The sequence below is a fragment of the Pomacea canaliculata genome, linkage group LG8 (genome assembly GCF_003073045.1).
Source record: "Pomacea canaliculata isolate SZHN2017 linkage group LG8, ASM307304v1, whole genome shotgun sequence".
Lineage (NCBI taxonomy): Eukaryota > Metazoa > Mollusca > Gastropoda > Architaenioglossa > Ampullariidae > Pomacea > Pomacea canaliculata.
In genome coordinates this window covers 9,726,530-9,745,503 of record NC_037597.1, presented here as the reverse complement: position 1 = coordinate 9,745,503, position 18,974 = coordinate 9,726,530, and the positions used below count along the sequence as shown (strand labels likewise).

The 18,974-nt window shown below is 42.9% G+C and overlaps 1 protein-coding gene across 4 annotated transcripts in view; it reads right to left on the bottom strand.

The window, feature by feature from the left end:
- Positions 1-18,974, bottom strand: part of LOC112569923 (serine-rich adhesin for platelets-like) — a 109,444-nt gene that overhangs the window by 17,466 nt on the left and 73,004 nt on the right. For all 4 annotated transcript variants that reach the window (XM_025248006.1, XM_025248009.1, XM_025248007.1 and 1 more), the window contains exon 4: positions 190-485. In XM_025248006.1, the coding sequence (XP_025103791.1) occupies positions 190-485 (296 nt within the window). The remainder of the gene's footprint in view (positions 1-189; positions 486-18,974) is intronic.

Genomic DNA, 18,974 nt, shown 5'->3' with positions numbered 1-18,974 from the left:
ATTCTTGTTTAAAACAGACTGTGGTCATAATAACAAGTGATAAGCTTCACTCTTTACTTCAAATTCTACTGTTTGTCCTGGAGACTCTAAATCCAAACGTGGAACAGAAACGATAACCGAAATGAAGGAATGCACAAATGCACCCATACACTAAATGCATACATCTGCATTCACATGGATTGTACCCACCTGCTGAAATCTCCTGCTTTATGCTAATGTCTCCAGGCCCCATGGCTGAAGGATGAGGTTCCATGGACAAAAAGTTTGGATGCATCCCCGTCCCAACTCCTCCATCAGGTGTGGTGGAGGTGGGAGCCTGCAGATGCCCAGAGCCACTCATCAGGGACTGGCTGGGCATGCCAGGGGCTCCTGTGCCCAATCCTCCAGACCCAGGACCAACCCCTGGGCTGGGACCCGACACTCCTGACGCCAGGCGGTCCTGTCCAAGGCCCTCACTGTGGGAGCACTCGAAGTCAGACAGGTCTCTGTTAACAAACAAGAGACACAGAATATGAATAAGTATTTAAAAGGATGCAAAATGAAATGTTTCTTCCTATATACTTAAAGATACTCTCTAAGGACTTGAATATGAACAATTGCTATTCTCTATGAAGAAACTTTGGGACTGTAACCCTTTAAAAGCATACAACCCTTTTACAAGGTTCAAGTGCTAACTCACTATGATATGATAATAATGGAAGCCTGTTTGCAAAAAATCCATTGCGCTCTCCACAAAAACCATTTTATACTTGTTATTAGTTTTCCTGCTTGCAGCTCATTCTGAATGCTTTTAAAATGTATGTACATGTGTGCGCCTAAGGGAAAGTTGATTTTTTTTCATGATCAAGAACATCATCAAATTGCCCTCAATGATTCCATATACATATTTTAAACTAATTTCAGCTCTAAGAAAGGAATTGAATTCAAGTTAGTTGATTCTTCTACCAAATACAAGTATGCGCTAAAAACAAGCAAAGGTTTTTCCTTACTACTCTGCTGCAGCCACTTTAAGCATGAACACTGCTGTTTAATATGTTCGCAGTGTGAAAATGGTGTACATTGGCTGATTATTACACAAAGTAACCAGATGAGGCAAAGATAAGTAAACCAGCCTCTTTAACCATTACACAAAGTAACCAGATGAGGCAAACATGAGAAAGCCAGCCTTTCTTCAACTATTCAATACAATGCAATGAAATCCCAGAAGTATTTTGAACTTCAGATGTCCCTCAACTTAACACAAATGAGAACTGCTATTGACATTTATAATCAATGGCCACAAGATCCAACAATAGGAGAGAGAAAACATAAACTGTTTTCAAATATCTGCAGTTCAGGCTGACTTGAGGTGTTCTGTGATGTAGCTCAATGTCTCTGCCTAGAACAGCAAGCGACCTATCAATGAAAAACAGACAGATCAATAGATGCAGTCTAGACAGTGCGACAAATAGACTGTAATTTTTTCCCCCCCTTGCACACACCACCTCTGCTCCACGTAGATCAGGTAAATTTGGCTGTCTGCGGCAGTCTAGACAAACCTTTCTTGCTTCCCTGCTTGTGTTGATGGTAAATGCATCTTTAGACCATTAACAGAGTTGTGGTATTTGGTAGGCACATAATTCACCAAGAAACAAGAGTCATCCATTTTGCAGACACGCTCAACCAGATTCTAGATTCATACAGAGTTCTCTTCCTATTTAACCAACAAAATGTCATTATGTCTGAATTATGAATGTAAACCCTTATATTCTTTATGGAAAAATAAAATATTTACAGACATCTTATTCCAGAACAAGTCAAAAATTTAATCATAAAATATGCCAAGATTATTTTATCCCAACATCTGTTTCCCATGTAAGGCTGTTTGTTCATTACATCTCAAAAGACAAGATGACGACAAAAGTGCATCATTTTCTTATCTACAAGGCTTAAAGAAACTACAAACTTCAAGAAATTTATCATAAATGAGTGGGTAAGTTACAGCACTTCCTTAAAATCATGTCTTCATCGTACTGTCTCTATGTCTTAGATATGTGTGAAAACTATACAAAAGATCCCATTTGACTGAAATATTCTACTTTCCCAAATATTACCAGCAGGAATCAAGGCAGTAAGTTCATCTTGTTACACCCCTTTAATCCTGAGGAGTAGGTAACACATAAAAGCATGAATTTATTAAAGACAGTAGAAAAGTGAGCGCTGTGGCCCAATTACGGGAAATTATGAAAACAATGGCAAAGATAAAATGTGATATGAAGTTTCAGGCACCAACAGCAAATGTTCATATACAAGGGCAAACTTGCAAACACTGAGTTATCTGAACCAGAAAATGCTGGAAAAATGAGACTCCAAGCTATGCCCAAGGAAACGGCAGAATCAATGGCAGACAAGTACCCCTATCCTGAAGGCTTCATGCATAAATCCACAGCATTAGCTGCATGAGATTCAGAAGCAGCTAAACATAGTCTTGCTCAGGGTTACATGATTTCACAAGCAACATTTCCTCATTTAATGTGTCCATGTATTTTGACCCAAGCATAATAAATTTAACAATACCAGACTCACCCAGTGCTACAGTTTTTAAAAAGCGCTATGGCCTTCTTTCTACATTATACTAGTTATACATACTTAATAAGGAATATATTTGCATACCTTTGCATGCTACTAGCCACTTTTTCTCATAAACCTTTTCATTGGATTTTAAAGGGGATTGCTCAATGTCCAGAAGGATATTCTATGTCTGAAGGAGATAGTATCAAGCAAAACAATAATCCCCTGTGGGAAAAGACCACAAAAGCTACACTTTGTCCCGTGTCAATCATGTAAGTGAAATCCATGTTTTTAGACCATGGAATAATCAGTTCCCAAGACCCTCTCCAAAGACCTTCATGTCAAAGTTTCAGTTAAGGCTACAATAATCCCAAAAATCAAGTTTTTCAAGGTCCTATCCCCATGTTACTGAGGCAATATTAACCAGGATTTACAACAAATGTCTCCACTTAAATCGCTGAAGGTACAACTTTAACATTAAGAGCCTCCTGTCCTTTTCTTTTTAACTCTAAACTTCTCTGAGGACCAGAAGTTTCTTCTGTAAATCATATGCCCACATGGTGTATCTCCTGCAAAGCTCAAATGAGCAAGAGTTCATGTCTCCTCCTCTTTTCATTCTCCTATATCATAGTTCATTTAGTCATTCCTTGATGTACACATTGATGAGCATTTATGCTGGTCTACTGGTACTGGTCATTGGAGGATAACAACTGGATAGACACATCAGCTGCAAAGCTTGCCACAATGCCTGTGTTGAGTGATGGTGAACAGGTCCTAGTGGGTCTTGCATGTAGCTGTCAGTCCACTCCTCCACAGTTGCCAGTCTGCTCTTCTGCTATCCATCTTGGCATCAACACCCCTCATAAGTATCCTGAAGGATGGTCTTAGAGCATCATACCATGTCACATAGCTGAACTTGATCAGACTTTGCTGTTTTAGTGTTGTGAGAAGAGGTTCCTGGTGTGCTCCATACAGTCACTGGTTTTGCATTCCATGTAGGATATTCAAAGCAGCCTCCTCAGGCATTTATTTTTTTTCTCCCTATTGACAAGCAAAGTCCACCTCTCACCCATATCCATATAATAGAAACTAGGGACTTATAAAGTCTGTACTTGGAAGCAAACTTGATGGGGTTGCTCTGCCAGATACCAACTAACCTGGCCACTTCTGCTGTCACTGTTGTGATCCTGATACAGATATCTGCAGTGCAGCTGCCAGTTTTGGAAAGGTTGGCTCCCAAGTACTTAAAGTTGTTTACCTCCTTCACCTACCATCATCAGATTTATGTTTTGTAGTTACTTTTAGTGTTAACCATGACTTTATATGAAAAAAAGTGTTTACATACTGTGGCAAAACTATGGGCTGACCAAATAAAGCAGGTTGATTTTTAAGTTGATAAATTTGTATGACCTGAAAATGATGTTACAAATATCCAAATGGCAGAAAAAAGGTTCCCCTCCCCTGCCATATATCTTTGCAATAGCTGTTAGTCTTTTGGTTAAGGTCTTGTAGTTTGTTGCCAGTTACCATCATCAGATCCATGATGTCATCAGATCAGATTGCCCTTGAGCCTTCCACCAATAAAGGTCTAATGGTTATGAAGGGTTTCTTGTATTATAATTCAGCCTGTTTACATGGATGGTGCTTCATCTGGAGTTATAGGCAGTTTGATAAAGTCTAGCCTCTTACAATGTGATAAATTGTTAGTCTTGGCAAAGCCCTTTAATAGCCCTCATCTGGAACCATAGCAAACTGAAGACAGACTGATCAAAATGGTTTAACGTCAACGGCTTAGTTACTTTATTATTTATATTTCCAGAAAATGTTAACCTTATTGCCCCCTCCCTGCTTAGAGCCAATAAACATAAGGTGACCAGACGTTTCGGGGGTGAAAGCGGGACACGTGCCGATGATGGTGTCGTCACCGTCAAAGAACGCCGAAAAATGTGATTTTTAAAGACAACCGGGACTTGCCAGAAAGCCAGAAAGCTCACCATTGGGCGTCCCGCCCGATGAGCAGGCGGGACATGAGGTCAAAAGTGGGACTGTCCCGCCTAAAGCGGGACTTCTGGTCACCTTAAATAAACAGAAAGCATAATAGACCATAAAGCTTGAGATTTTTCACCTCCATCAACATGAGAACTTGCATTATCTGCTCTTCCTGTTCATGTTAATGGTGAAACTTAACATTTACTCACAAAATCATTGAATGCTAACAACTTATCTTCCAAAAGTCCAGGATCCCTGATGTTTCTCCCATTCCAGCATGTGCAAAATTGCATCTATCAGTAGGTCTGTGGTGTGTTTAACCTTAGTTTTGACTTCAGGTCTTCTTCGTGCTTAGGAAACATTTAAGTTTTTTAAAGTAAATGATATATTATTCTATGAAGACAGTGGAGCAGTCCCACATATGTATTTGTTTTTAATAAGTAATGCAGATTTAAGTAAAGCTTTTCAGCAACAAACATTAAATGGCTAATACAAGAAGAATAGCAATGATTTTGTCAAGATGGTTTATTTTTCCAGCTTTCATTCCATTTACAGTATTAGAAAAAAGCTCAGCAATATTAAATCCATTTAAAAAGTAAAAACCTTCTTGATAAATGGAATCAGTGTCTATTTCCCCATACTACTAGAGTGACAGCTGCTATTGTTTATCCCTGCCTACACTCCTAAATAGTTCACAACAATATAAGAATCAGGTTTCCAATAATTGTGGTCAGGTATTATAACAGCCAATCCTTACAGACCCAAGAAAAAAAATTATTAGAGCTCTATTACTTTTATTGAACTGTAGCAATTTAACATTGTTACTTCATAGTATGTTTATTCACACTGAGACAAGACTAATTGCATTTGGAAAAGGTTCACCACATGGCACTGAGAGTGGTAAAGTCTGTTTACAAAAAAAGAACTGGCATTAGGATATGGCGGTGTTCAAAAGTGGATGGTGTGCAGGCTTTGCATATTTGACAAGGAACAGGGGTGCTGCAAGATGGTATAGTGTGCAGCATGGTGCACTGCTGTGCATCCGCTTTGCATTTCCTGTGGCGTGACCTGCTTGCGCATGCGCACTGTGCAGTTTGCACTTTATACCTACTGGGGAACTATCTGCAATTGCTAAACTTACTTCCTATAACAATTGCTAGTCAGCAAAAAAACAAAAGAAAAAAAAACCTGACAATCATTTGCCCCATTAATTGTAAATTTATTCACAGCTCCTCCTATTAGTATAAAGAAACCTTTCTGTTTGAGACATGACTCACTGTATCTCAGACATCCAGACAGACACAGAAAAACATTTGAACTGATAAAATGTAACTAAACAACCAAGATAAGCCCATCTGATCTGATCTGACAACAAAAACTTGCTTAACGTTCTCAAGCACAAACATATTTATTGAAGACCTCGACACAGCACGCCATTCGCAAAATTTTAAAAAAAGGTTTCAAAATGGCGATGCAGGCTGGTGAGTGAATACCATGAAAAGAAGACATCTAAACACCCAAGGGCTGTCTAGACAGTCAAGAATGCCCCTGACTGCAGCCTAGTGCACTCTGGTACAATAAAGCCAGACTAAGGACACGGGGCTCTCCACCCATTACTCACACTTGTCTACTTTCCCCCTTGTGGTGAAAAATAGTACAACTAACCATCAATAACAGCATTTAAAGGCAAAGGAAGAAGAGATACACACAAAAATAAACTTGGAACAAAAGGTCTGCATAGTGAAATGCGGCAAGAAGAAAGATGAGGAAAACATGCACAACTGACCCAGATGCATGTCCTACTGGCCTCACATTGACTCTAGGCAGCATGTCCGCCTGCCTGCCTGAGCCGCCATCACAAATCTGGGCCACATTATGTAACCGCCTGCCTGCCCTAACCCTCTCTGTAGTAGCACAACATGGAGTAACGGACGCTGCCTGTGCACCGCTTCTTGCCAGACCACCCCCACCCACCTTTTGTGGGTAAACCTATACAGAGTCGCGGCCCTTTGGTGGTGCTCCCGCCTTTCTTGTCCTCATCAGGTAAATGGGTGGGGGAGGGAGGGAAGATTAAAAAAAAGGGGGCAAGGGGAGTGTACCTACCTGCCCGAATGGCCAGCACAGCGACTCCATAACCAAACTCTCCCGTTCCTCCTTTTAATATCACAGATCACCACCACCACCACTACTACCACCACAAAGCTTGTCTGCTTGCATGTGCACTCGTGTCATCTCGCTGAGCCAGCCATTGCCGGTACCGCACACTGCACACGAAGGGCGGACTAACGCAGGGACCGGGGGCCTGACGATGGTTACGTTATCAGCGTTGGTAGTCGTGGCGAGTTGCGAGGCGGCGAAAGTCGGGCACTGGGTCCATTGTGTCAAGGCATTCCCCACGCTGCATGTCTGCGCTGCATGTTTTGCGCAACTATGAGAAGCCGGCGAGGGGCAACTGCCGGCTGGCTCGCGGCGGCGGCGGCGCAGCACAGCGCAGTGCAGTGCAGGTTGTGTGTGTGTGCACCGCCAACAGCACACTTAGAACTGGGCTGCACAGCCTGATCCGGTCTGAGTGACTTGGCGAGGGTGACTGTCACAGATACACATTCTGTCCCAAGCGTTTATGCGTGTACCGTGGTGGTTTCGTATGGCCGAGACGAAGTCTTTACCAAACAGAAAGGCTGTTGTTCATCCAAGAGCATGCACACAAACAACAATATGGAGTGGCGGCTGCTCATCCCCACCGCCCTATCTTTAAACACTCGTAACATACATGCTGGGCTTAACTGCTACGGTATTCGAGCAGCTATCGCTTACTTCACACGAGTCGATATCATAATGTCAACGATCGGAAGTTACGTCAGGGTTCCTGAAGGAGTGTGGGATGGAGGGAAATTTTTGTTTTTAATTTTTTAATTTTTTTTTTTTTTGGGAGGGGGTGTAGGAGGAGAAGGAAGACGAGAGAGAGGAGACGAGGCTTTTGCCCTGAATGTGCGTGCAGGTGTCGTCCTTCATGCACGAGGATCTTTCCACGTCCGTATGACGCAAGCAAGCAACTCACTCAACTCGCCCTCTCCCTCCCTGGAGTCCCTTCCTTTTTCCTCCAGCCAACCATACACAAGTTCGCAAACAAGCCACGGCTATTGGATTCCGAAGCAGTGGGGTGATTCTTACGCAGTCGCACGCGCTGAAGACTGCGCAGCTACACACTGTGCACGCACGCACGCACCTACGGCCTGCCATCCCCTTGCACGCTACCTACAGGCGCACGCACTTCCCACTGCCGCGCGCGCGCCCACCCGCCGACTCCGTCTGGCCGCCAACCTTCCGGAGGGCGTCCATATTGCACAACTGCAAAAGAACGGCGCGCGGTAACTCGCTGTGCACACCTTTTGGGCGGATAACCTCACAGTAAGGGGTGGATAACCTCATAGTAAGGGGGTGACTGACACCGCTATCGACATTCAAGTGCTGTCAGAGCACGTGAGCAGTTTGGATTCTCTGGAAAAAAAATTTAGAAGAAGCAAATTACACTTGGTCTGCAAATTGGGTAAGTGGTTCTGCCATCATGCCATGTTCAAAGGTGGGGGTGGAGAGAAGAGCAACCCCCAAAAACGAGGATTTTTTTTTTTTTAAAGTCAAGAACCGGCACATGAAAGCATCAAAATCGAGGGGCTAATCATTCAAGGAATAAAAGACGAAATCGCTGCAGTCTCCAGGCAGCATGTCCGGCGGCATCAAAATAAAAAGACGCAGAGTGCAGGGGTTGCGGGTGGGGTGGGTTATATCACGTGACTGTCTACTGGACTGCGCGGCGATATGTCGTCTTGACTGAACTTGGAGCGCAGAGCTTGGCATCCAAGTAAGTTTTCGCTTTTTCTTCCACAATCACCGCCATATCTGTAACTGTCGCTATACGGTTATTCACACACGACCACAATGTGACGCAACTTTTCGATCACTACTATAACCGACTTTGCCAACCACATCCGTCACCACCATCCACCAACCCCTACCCACCCTTACTCGGACCAGACGAGACGTACTCACCTGACAACGTCCTTAGTCCTGCCTCGTTCTCGCGGCCATTAGCCTGATCACCACGGTCTGTGTGTGTGTGGAGGGGGGTGGGGTGGGGCTAGACGCTGTCCGGCATCTATCAGTTTGTGTTCATCACGCGCCCGCGCAGCCCTGCGCACTCGACGCCAAAATCGGAACATGCACAAGGCATCGACTCAACAAAGAATCGAATTTCCCCCTACCAAGTCTCTTCACTTCACCCATGGGATCCGGCGTATCGGGCGCGCCATAGCACGTCACGTGATTTTTAAAGCCACACCAACGCACGAGAGCGAGAAAGAGAACACGAGAGAGGAGAAAAAAAAAAGAAGAGAAAGACGGCCTAAAATACTTCGTTAAAACAGAATCTGGGTCAATGCAGTTGCTGCACAGACCATGCACAGCAGTGTACATGTGGTGGGGAGGGGTGCCTGGGGAGGGAGGCAGCCCCCTGATAGCGCATGTCGTCATCACAGGCTTGAGGCGGCCGGGGGCTGGGCCTCCAAACGGCGACTGTGTGCGGATCATCGCTGTTTTCTCTCGTCTCGGCCTCGCAGTCAGCTTTTGTGAACATCTCGTAATTAGTCACCGGGCACGGCAGACGCTTCCCTTCCTATTCTAAAACCTTTGTTTTGTTTTCAGTCAAGATACCCAAAGAAGACTGGTGCATGAATGTGGGCACGAACCTAGGGGAAAACGCGTCCATTTTTTTTAAACTATTGAAAATAACAAATATTCCAACTAAGCGATTTTTAAATTTTTGTCATCTTTATAAACCGCATTATGTATGAACTGGAGCTGACAACCACGAAAACTAGTGTCAGAAGCTTACATAAAATGACTATAATGTGGAGATAAATGTTGAGAGTTGGTCGTTGCCCAAATGAGAAAGCAGGGAAGCACGGGGCGGAGATTGCTAGCGCCTGTCACTAGCACCATCTACCCCTGGCCGCCACTCTTCTACACACCCCAAGATGCTCGCCGTCCGGGTGGATTCGAAAGAGGCGTGTCTTAACCAATGCTGACTCGAGTGTTTAGTGTTCCCAACGACTAGTCAACGAAGATGTTTTCGGAGAGGACAGCTGATATTGATATTCCTTCAGTCAATCAACCATTTGAGTTAATTCACCGATAAGGAGAGCAAATATGCAGACATTAGCGGAAGACGTATGTGAACATCTAGCAGCACGTGTGGATTAATTTCTGTCATTCGCTACTATTCAGGCTTTCCCGCCAGGAATTGCCGCTGAAGAAATGAAAGACGAAATAGTGAAAGCATACAAATAAGAACTGTCTTTCACACACACTTTGTGCCCCACCATTTCCCAGATTTTCGCAATTAAAAAAAGTACAATATACAGTGGAAATTGTTACTTATTCGCGAGGCGTTCGTAAAACTCGCTAAAATATTTTCTTACTTTTTCAATGCACGCTTCTTGATCGGGGAACAGAAAGACAATAATCGTATGAAAGACTCATTTCGAATTTTTTTTTTTGTTGCCCAAAACTAATCAAATTTTACACTTCATCCTTTGCAGACAGGATCGAAGTTAGGTCGTCTTACGGCCGACCGTTAATGAAATAACTTTATAGCTGACATTTTTTAATTGTACCTGTAATTAATACCAGCAGATTTCCGCTCGAGCACGAGGATATAGGACACGAGTTAGAAACGCTATCTTTAGTCGCTACATGGGCTCTTGCAATGAGACACTTTAAAATGAAGACACTTCAATATTAAAATGAAGATACTTCAATATTAAAATGAAGACACTTCAATATTGAAATGAAGACACTTCAATATTATCAAATTTGGAAGGGTATTATTTGAACAGGACACGAGATTGTATACAAACATTTTGGTGAAAATTGTAGTTCTCTTTTAATTTATACTGGCCAGAATTTTGAGAGAAGCATTTCCTATTAATCAGGAGATTGTGCAAGGTATCTTTACTTATTAAATTATTATCAATACTGAAACTTGCCACTTACATAAAATAAACTCTGTCTATGGAAGTCACACCAATATCTATTTTAAGACCTTTAATTTATCACAAGTCAAAATTAGTTCAGATTATCATTTTCTTTGACACCATACAGGACTAGTTTACTGACTAAACGCTGATCAGTAAAGAAAACCAAAAATGAATTCGAGAAAGAAACACCTTATTAGAAGTTACTAATGCATGGCTTCACACATGATAAAAGTAAGGTGCAATAATTTTGGAATTGTGAAATAAGCTTTTCTAAACAACTTGTTGCACCGTTTATCAGAAGATATTCATGTAAACATCACTCACCTTATGAGGTCATTTCCCATTTCCTAACTGTGGTTCTTCTTACTTTAGACTGGGATTATTAATGTCTGGAGGTTGGACAGCACTGGGGGATGAACCACTGCTCTTGTCACTAGAACAACAGGGACGGTGCACCACTTGGGTTCTCTCGACTGTGCAAAAAGTAGTTTTCGTGTGATGTGCGGCCAGAAGAATCTTATTAACTGAAGTCTCTTGTTTGACCTGTCTATCCTACTCAATATTTATTACTTCTCCTAACACTCCGATGCAATGTGCCGGCGGTATGAGTTTTGGTTATGTCTCCACAGAGATGAATGACAACAACCGTCTCCAACGTGACGCATTAAGTGTATGGACGAGTAAAAAAAAAAAATTAAAGCATCAGTTTGCACAGTTAACAACGGACATACTTTTTGTTGCTGCTGCACGTCTGGCTGGCCAGCTGACCGCTATCACTCCCTACTTTAGAAACTCCTACACAGCCATGACATTGTCATTTAGTTTTTAGAAGAATTTCTTTAGCGATTTGCAGGTCGCGACCTTAATTAGTGATAGGAAAGAGTCTTGAGATCGCGCTTCCGGGTCTTAAAACGTGTAACCACACCTGACTGCTTCGTTCCGCCAACTCAGAACATTTAACAGTAACCGACTTTTAAGAGCGTTTTGTGCATATAGGTGGCGCTTTGAAATGGACGAACAAGGGTGGTGGTGGTGGTGGTGGTGGTGGTGTGTTTGGGGGGAATAAGTAACGGGATAGTGCCGGCTGTTCTGTTCTGCATGACAGCATTCACATAAACTTAGTCGCCACTAGAGGATGTCGGACTACAACAAAGCGCTCAAGGACCCCCAATCGCAGTGTAAAGGGAACAAAAGGTCGCTAGAGACCGTGGAGACCAGGTTACTGGCACAGTAACAGTTGGGGTGGGATTTCACCGTGAAAAATAAACGAGTCACAGCCAATGAATGCGGGTGCATGAAGCACCCAGATAACATTTCCATACGTAACAAAGTGTTGCACTGACCGATCAGTTCTTTCAAGAGGATAATTTTTTTTTTAAGAGCGTGTGTGTAAGAGAGAGAAGGATGGCTCAACACCATTCTAGCCATTGTCATACTCACAATATCAGCCTCATCCTCATCCATTCACCTATCCACGTGCACCCCCTCCCTATTCACACACACACATGCGCACGTCCATCTGTCCACTCTAAAGCACTAACAGCATCACTGATAATATAGTTGCCCCGTGTAACATCATCATCAACATAGTATGGATCATACTTCACGATACAAGCTCGGTTACCGTCCTTCTTGTCTTAAAACATTTGTGTATAACGAAGTTAGCTCTTCTTCATGTGTTTTCACATGACAATATTTGGACCAGGTACTGTTGCTCGCGGTGTGGTGATGTTTAAGGTAGTCTGGGTGGAGGTGTACAGATTGAGGACCAAAGAAGAAGAAAGCATACTATGTCCTCGGTAAATCTTACACAGAAATGACATTTGTTTGCACTCTCGGTCCTAAATTGCACGAACCATTTTTTGCACAAACTCCTACACGGAAGCGTATTATCAATACTAGTAAGGTATCCATGAAATTGTTCAGTATGTGTGCGAGTGAGTGTGAGATAAAGAAAAGGAGGTGGAAGGAAAGCCACAAATATGATATGGACAGCCACCATTCCCATAAAAAAGCACTATGCTAATGAACTGACCAGTGGCCAAGTCCAAATCAATACCAGACAGAAGACAGAATAAAGTCGGTCGTGCTTGGGGCACTGGTGGTCAGCGACACCATCTACGTGGGTGCAGACTGCTGTGTGATGTATATACTCTTCCCAAAACTTGACTAGAAGCAAACTTCGTACCCGTGGGTATGCACTAACATAAGCTCGTGGGTACGCACAAACAGACTGCTGAACACAGTGACATAGGTCCATACTGATTCGCAAAACACTAGCCTCAATGCGCATGTGCGAGTGAACACTTCCGGTCACATAACAAATGTCTGGTGCGGACTGCATGGAGAGGTGACCACTGCTTGTGGACTACTCCAGTAGTTTCCAGACCAGACAGGTCACACGTGCTAAGCACATCTTTCTTAAAAGCATGCAGGTTAAAATGTCATGGCAGGTTTTAACTTTCACTGGGAATCTTCTGTGTGCATCGCATCGAGTTACTGCAGGTCAAATGCTCACTCATCCAATAAATAAATAAACAAATAAGGCCGAACTAACAAAAAGCATTCTAATGACACTACACAGTTCGAAAAGTCATAGTTGGTACCGAAATTTTTTTTCACGGGGATTGAGTTATAACTAAATAGTATAACTATATCAAAGACTTTGCAAGCACTCATCTACAAAGTAAATATATAGCAATCGTGATCAGCAATGTTTAAAACGCGACCTTTTGTAATGATCACTGTGCGCATTACAGTAACTCACACTCATTACATTACACGTTGCATGAAGCAAGAACAGACAGTTGTTTTCTCTTGCCACATGCTCCCCACACTTAATGCAGGACGATAGGGCAAAGAGGACCAATAATAAAGGTGTGAGAAAATTTGACCTTAGGGGAACTCACCAAAGCTTATCAAATGAAGAAGAAAGTGGAGTGCAGACCACGGAAGACACATACAGTTCAGTGAATATCGAGTTTACACTGGCTTTAACAGCCAAGAGTGAAGCTTGCTCGTTATAGGTGTTTCTCAAGGGTTGTTGTTATTATTATTATAATAATACCATTTTACTGCAAGATTTAGTTCAACAAACGGGGGAACTTAGCAAACGAACCTCACCTGAACACAGCACTCTCTTCTGGGGGACGAGAGGAAAGGGAGAAGGAGGGCGAGAAGAAGAAAAAGATACATTTTTGGCATCAATATTAACTCTAGTGTTGTGGATAACACCAATTTTGCTTGAGGGACTACATGGGGACTTGAACTGTGAATGCACCACTTTGCTATCCAGACTGGAGTTACAGACCTGAACAGGAATATGTCACATGTCTGGCAAGATGGCAAACCTTCGCCATTAACAGCCAGCAAAATGGTTTCCGATAAAGCCAGGCTAGGCAGTGAGAAGAGACACGCCCACCAGTCACCACTAAGCACATACATAGATATACCCAGACTTGTACAAGACCCTGACATCAGTCTTGTGGCAAGAGCAGACTGAAGGCCAGGCTGTGGGCAATGTCTGGAGGTCTGCCTGTGGCTGGAGGCCCACCTTTTGGCATCCACTCAATTACAGTACCAAGTGCACCAACTAGTGCAGCACTGGAAAAGAACAACTATACAATGTTTCTTTCTTATTTGTTGCAACACAGAAACCTGATAGCTCCAGAGATGACCGACAAGTAACTGTGCATATTTCCACGGTCTGTCTTCTCGTCTTCACAGATACACTTGCGTCTTCCTGTGGGATTGAATGAAGGTGGGTGGAGGAGATGAAGGCTGGATTGGGGGTGGGTGGGTAGTGGGAGAGGTAGGAAGCGAAGAAAGTAAGAGAATAAAGAAACAGAGGCAGAGAGACACTGAGATACAAAATGTGGATAGAGTACTACAATGGGATTTGTGATAAAACTGTAAATCGTGAGCGACACACAAAAAGGAAATAGAAGATAGGCTTTTATGGCTTTTACAAATAACAGCTGAAAATACAATACATGCATGTTAATATTCAGATAAATAACAGATTAGTATACAAGGTATGCATGTTAATGTGCAGACTGAGCTGGAAAGGCGGAAAACGTACACAGAACCTGATTTGATGGATGAGAAACCTCTGAAAGGCTTACAGTAAAATTTAATATCAGGACATCTAAAGCAATTTGATGATGATGATGATGATGATGATGATGATGATGATGATGATGACTATTATTTCCACTGTGGTGTCATGTAGTTATGTTGGTGGTGTTGCTGTTTTCGCTAATGATGTTGATCCCTGTTATTATTTTCCCGTGACTCGTTCAGTCCAGCCAGCAACTCATTCTTTTCGCCAGTTCTGATGAGCGACTGGTGAAGACTGATGTTCGATTCACTCTGAAATGCCACAAGGGGCTCTAAAGCGTCTAATATAAATAGGTTTAGCAGTTACCGCAGTCTAGACGGCTAAATGATTGGCTCAAACAGGCCTGTGCCGGGGGTCATCTCGTCTGCCGTTTAAATCGGACTGTCATCAGCAGACGACTGACCGGTATGTGCGCCCGTGCACACTCGCGAGCGCGTGCGAGACACAGAGCGAGACTTGGCCTATCATATCTCAGCCTGTCACTGGAGGGAGGGTCTTCATAAGGGGACTGGGAGGGTGAGGGTGGGAGAGAGGAGTCCTAGCCTGAAGCCTGCACCTGAGACATCCCGATCTCAAGGCATCGTTGTTCGTTCTCACACCACAGTGCAGAAGAAAACGATTTTCACAAAGTTGATAACACCTGTTCAAAGGCCCACAGGTCAATAAAAACAATAACAGACATGAAGATCATCACGAGATCACGCATGCTTGGGGTGCTATGCACGTGAGAGGGTCATCCCCCGCTTCTGTTTGCTTATAAATATATACATATCATACAAAGTGGGTATTTACGGTAATGCCATAATTTTTATCCCGTAGATACGAATAACGTGGGTGTCCCTAGAGGGCGAGGGAATAAAGAATGCAGAGTCTTGCCAAGCGAGGCTAGTCGTCGAAGTCCTTTGGACTGGGGAAGAAAAGTCTTTTGAACCAGACACACTGCACAGCAATGAAGCTTATTTTTGCCTCGCTTTTTTCATTTACATACATTTACATTTATGTTGACTTATCTCAAGTTTCAGTCCTGTAAATAAGGCTTTGTTCTGTCAAAGCCACCACCAACCTCTCTCCCTCCCATGTCTTCACGTCTTCTCCCCTCCTCCTGCAGTCTATCCTTTGTACTCCGGCTAATTCATCCTACAGCAGTCGCACAGTGTCAAGATGATATTTTGATGATATCTTACACATTTTCAAGCTCATTATAACCAGTTCAGTTTTATTTTGTTTCAGAATACTTTAAAATCCACCTCATCTTACTTATTTTCCCTCCTATTCCTTCCTTTTTTTTTTTCTTTTTTTTTTTTTTTCTCGTATTCACCGTCTTACATTTACGGTTTAGTCACCTCGGTTTTCATGACAAAAAAATAAAGCTTTTTTCTGTTTATCTAATCTCCCTCTCTTTGCTCACTTTCTTTCATTCTCTCTCTCTCATATCACCTCTTTACCTTTTCATACAACTAGCAACTCGCTTTCAATAATATTTTGATGGTGTCCGTGAAGTTTATTTTTTACAATCAACTAAGCAGCCTTTTATCTGTCGAAAATATTTATTTACTCGTCTCATATTTGTTCTCAGTATCAGCCTCTGTAATATAAGTTTCGCAAGGACTATTTGTGGATATCTTGAGAGTTAAAAAATAATGCAAGTAATGCATGCCGACATGTTGTCACATGATATGCTTAATTCATTGTTTCACTTCCTTTCTTTAAAAAAAAAAAAAAATAAAATAACAACTTGGGGCACTTTTCTAGGTTAAAGCAGGCAAAATGTCATAAAGGCATGGGAATGTGGGACGAGTAATTACAGTGAAAGTCACACCTGCCAGTTTGTGTCTCTACATAGAGCGCGATTTCATCTCTTCTAAATAACGGAGCAAAAGCAATATACCTGCATTTAATATTAATTCAAAATAAACTCGAGCATACAGTACAGTGCACTAGTTTCAGTCGCAGTCTTTGACAAACAAGACACCCACTTGAACAAATAAACAGGAACACATATTACAGCCAACAAAGCATTCAACTACAACATCATGCACCGTCGTCAACAGAGGAAACCAGACACACAGGTGTCACATGCCGCAATAAACCAGCAGGTGACAACAAGTTTTGTTCATTACAAGATTCTGATAATAAAATTTCCATAACATAAATATTTATGCTAAAAATTTTAATCTAAAATAGTTTTATATAATCAATAAATGACTGCATGTGCTACATGTCTCTTAAAATGTTTATTATTAAACATATACCATTTATATTATATATCTTATGCGTTCGAAATTGTGCCAAACAGGTATTAAAGAGAGATATTTTGCTTTATTTTTTATAAATGGCACATTATTTTATTTATCTTACATATATTTAATTCATTAACTCATACATTATAAACAATTGTTGCGACAAGGAATGCTAGCGATCATTCGATGTTTCGATGCCATTACTTGCAAAATATCACGAAAATGTCGAGTGGCAAAGCACATATCGGTGAACAGTTTGACTGAACAGCTGGTAGTCCTCAAGTAATAAAATGTTTGTATCTGTAGTGTACAGCAGCGACTATAATACACACGTTTGTATCTGTGGTATACAGTAGAGAATATAATACACGTGTTTGTATTTGTAGTGTGTACAGCAGCGACTATAATACACATTCTTGTATCTGTGGTGTACCATAGCGACTATAATACACACGTTTGTAGCTGTGGTGTACAACAGCGACTACAATGCACAAGTTTGTACCTGCATTATACAGTAGCGACTATAATACAGCAGCGACTAAACGACACCTACTTGTATCTCTGAGATACAACAGCGACTACAATTCACATGTTTATATATTTGGCGAATAGCTTTACGCGGACAACCGTCCAAGAAATCGTCTTCCAGACTTGACTGTGTCTTAAAAAAAAAACAAAAAACAAACAAAAAAAAAAAAAAACAACAAAAAACAAACAAAAACAAACAACCCCCCCCCCAAAAAAAAAAAAAAAAAACCACAAACAAAACAAAAACAACAAAAAAATTTAAAAAAAACCACCCACACAGATGAGAAGCAAAAACAAACCAAACCAAGCACAAAACAAAGACTGAAGTAAGAAAAGAAAAGCCATTCGACTGTCTCGTGGACTGTCTCGCGCAAGGCTCGCGTCATAGGCGCGTGACGGTCAGCACCTCCAAACTTTTGCAACTTGCAGCGGCTAGTACCCCTGACAGTGATACCTCCCCCTCCCCCGCCGTTGTGCCTGGCGTCTGGCGCCGGAGAGTTTGGTCAATATCGAGCTTACCTCATGGCACCGGCGCGGCAACTGCTGTTGGCCGCCGCTCAGTACAGTTCTCTGCACGACGACACAGACGCCGATGCTGCTGACGACAAGGATGGCCACGAAAGAAATGAAGAAAGACACAACCATTTCCTCTAACCCCTCCTCCTTCAGTTTTCGTCCAACGGCGTCGAGCGCACGAGCACGCAAACACACAGGCGCTATGTGCACAACGTGATGCGGGTCGCCCACATTGTCAGTACTGAGCTACTCCTCCCATCTCCTCCCCTTCATCTCGGAGCGAACCCAAGCTGCTCTGTCTGTCTCTCTCTCACACACACACACGCACACGTGGTCATTGTTACCGCGTCGGCGTGGACCTTCTGTCTCCTCCGTCTTCCCCGTGATGGCCAGCGTCGCCGGCACGACAGAACGGAGAGCGAGATAGAGAAAAACAGAGACGACCGCCCCCTCCCTCCTTCTTGTATCGTTTTTTTCTTTCTCTCTACCTCTTTTTTGACTCTCAGCACCTCACTTTTCGCCCTGTCTTCAGTCGACCCACTCTACTTGTGAACTAGAATCAGGCTATCGGCTTGAATGTCAAGGCCGAGGCACCGTGACCCGGGTTGCCTCGCCCTCCGCTCGCCTCGACGACGCGGCGTTTTCGGAGCATTGCCGTCGACAAATGGGGAGAAGGGGAGTGGTGGGGAGGAGAACATGCTCTTTTAGTGCCTACCCCTCGTGAGTGCGTGCGTGCGTTCGCGCACCCGCAGCCACGATACGTCGCCCGTCATTAGAAGGATGAGGTTTTTCGCCTCAGTTTCACAGAAGTTTCCACGCCCAACCCCTGCTGACACTTTGATGTCGGTCGGGATCTATCGACTCAAAAGGAAACCCTGAACTCCGACCCAACCCTCCCCTCAAAACTGGAGGTAGAAGATCTCGTTGTAATGAATCTTGCAGGAAGGATGTGGGCTGGGTGTGTGTGGAATGGAAGAAAGGTTGTAGACAACATTTCCT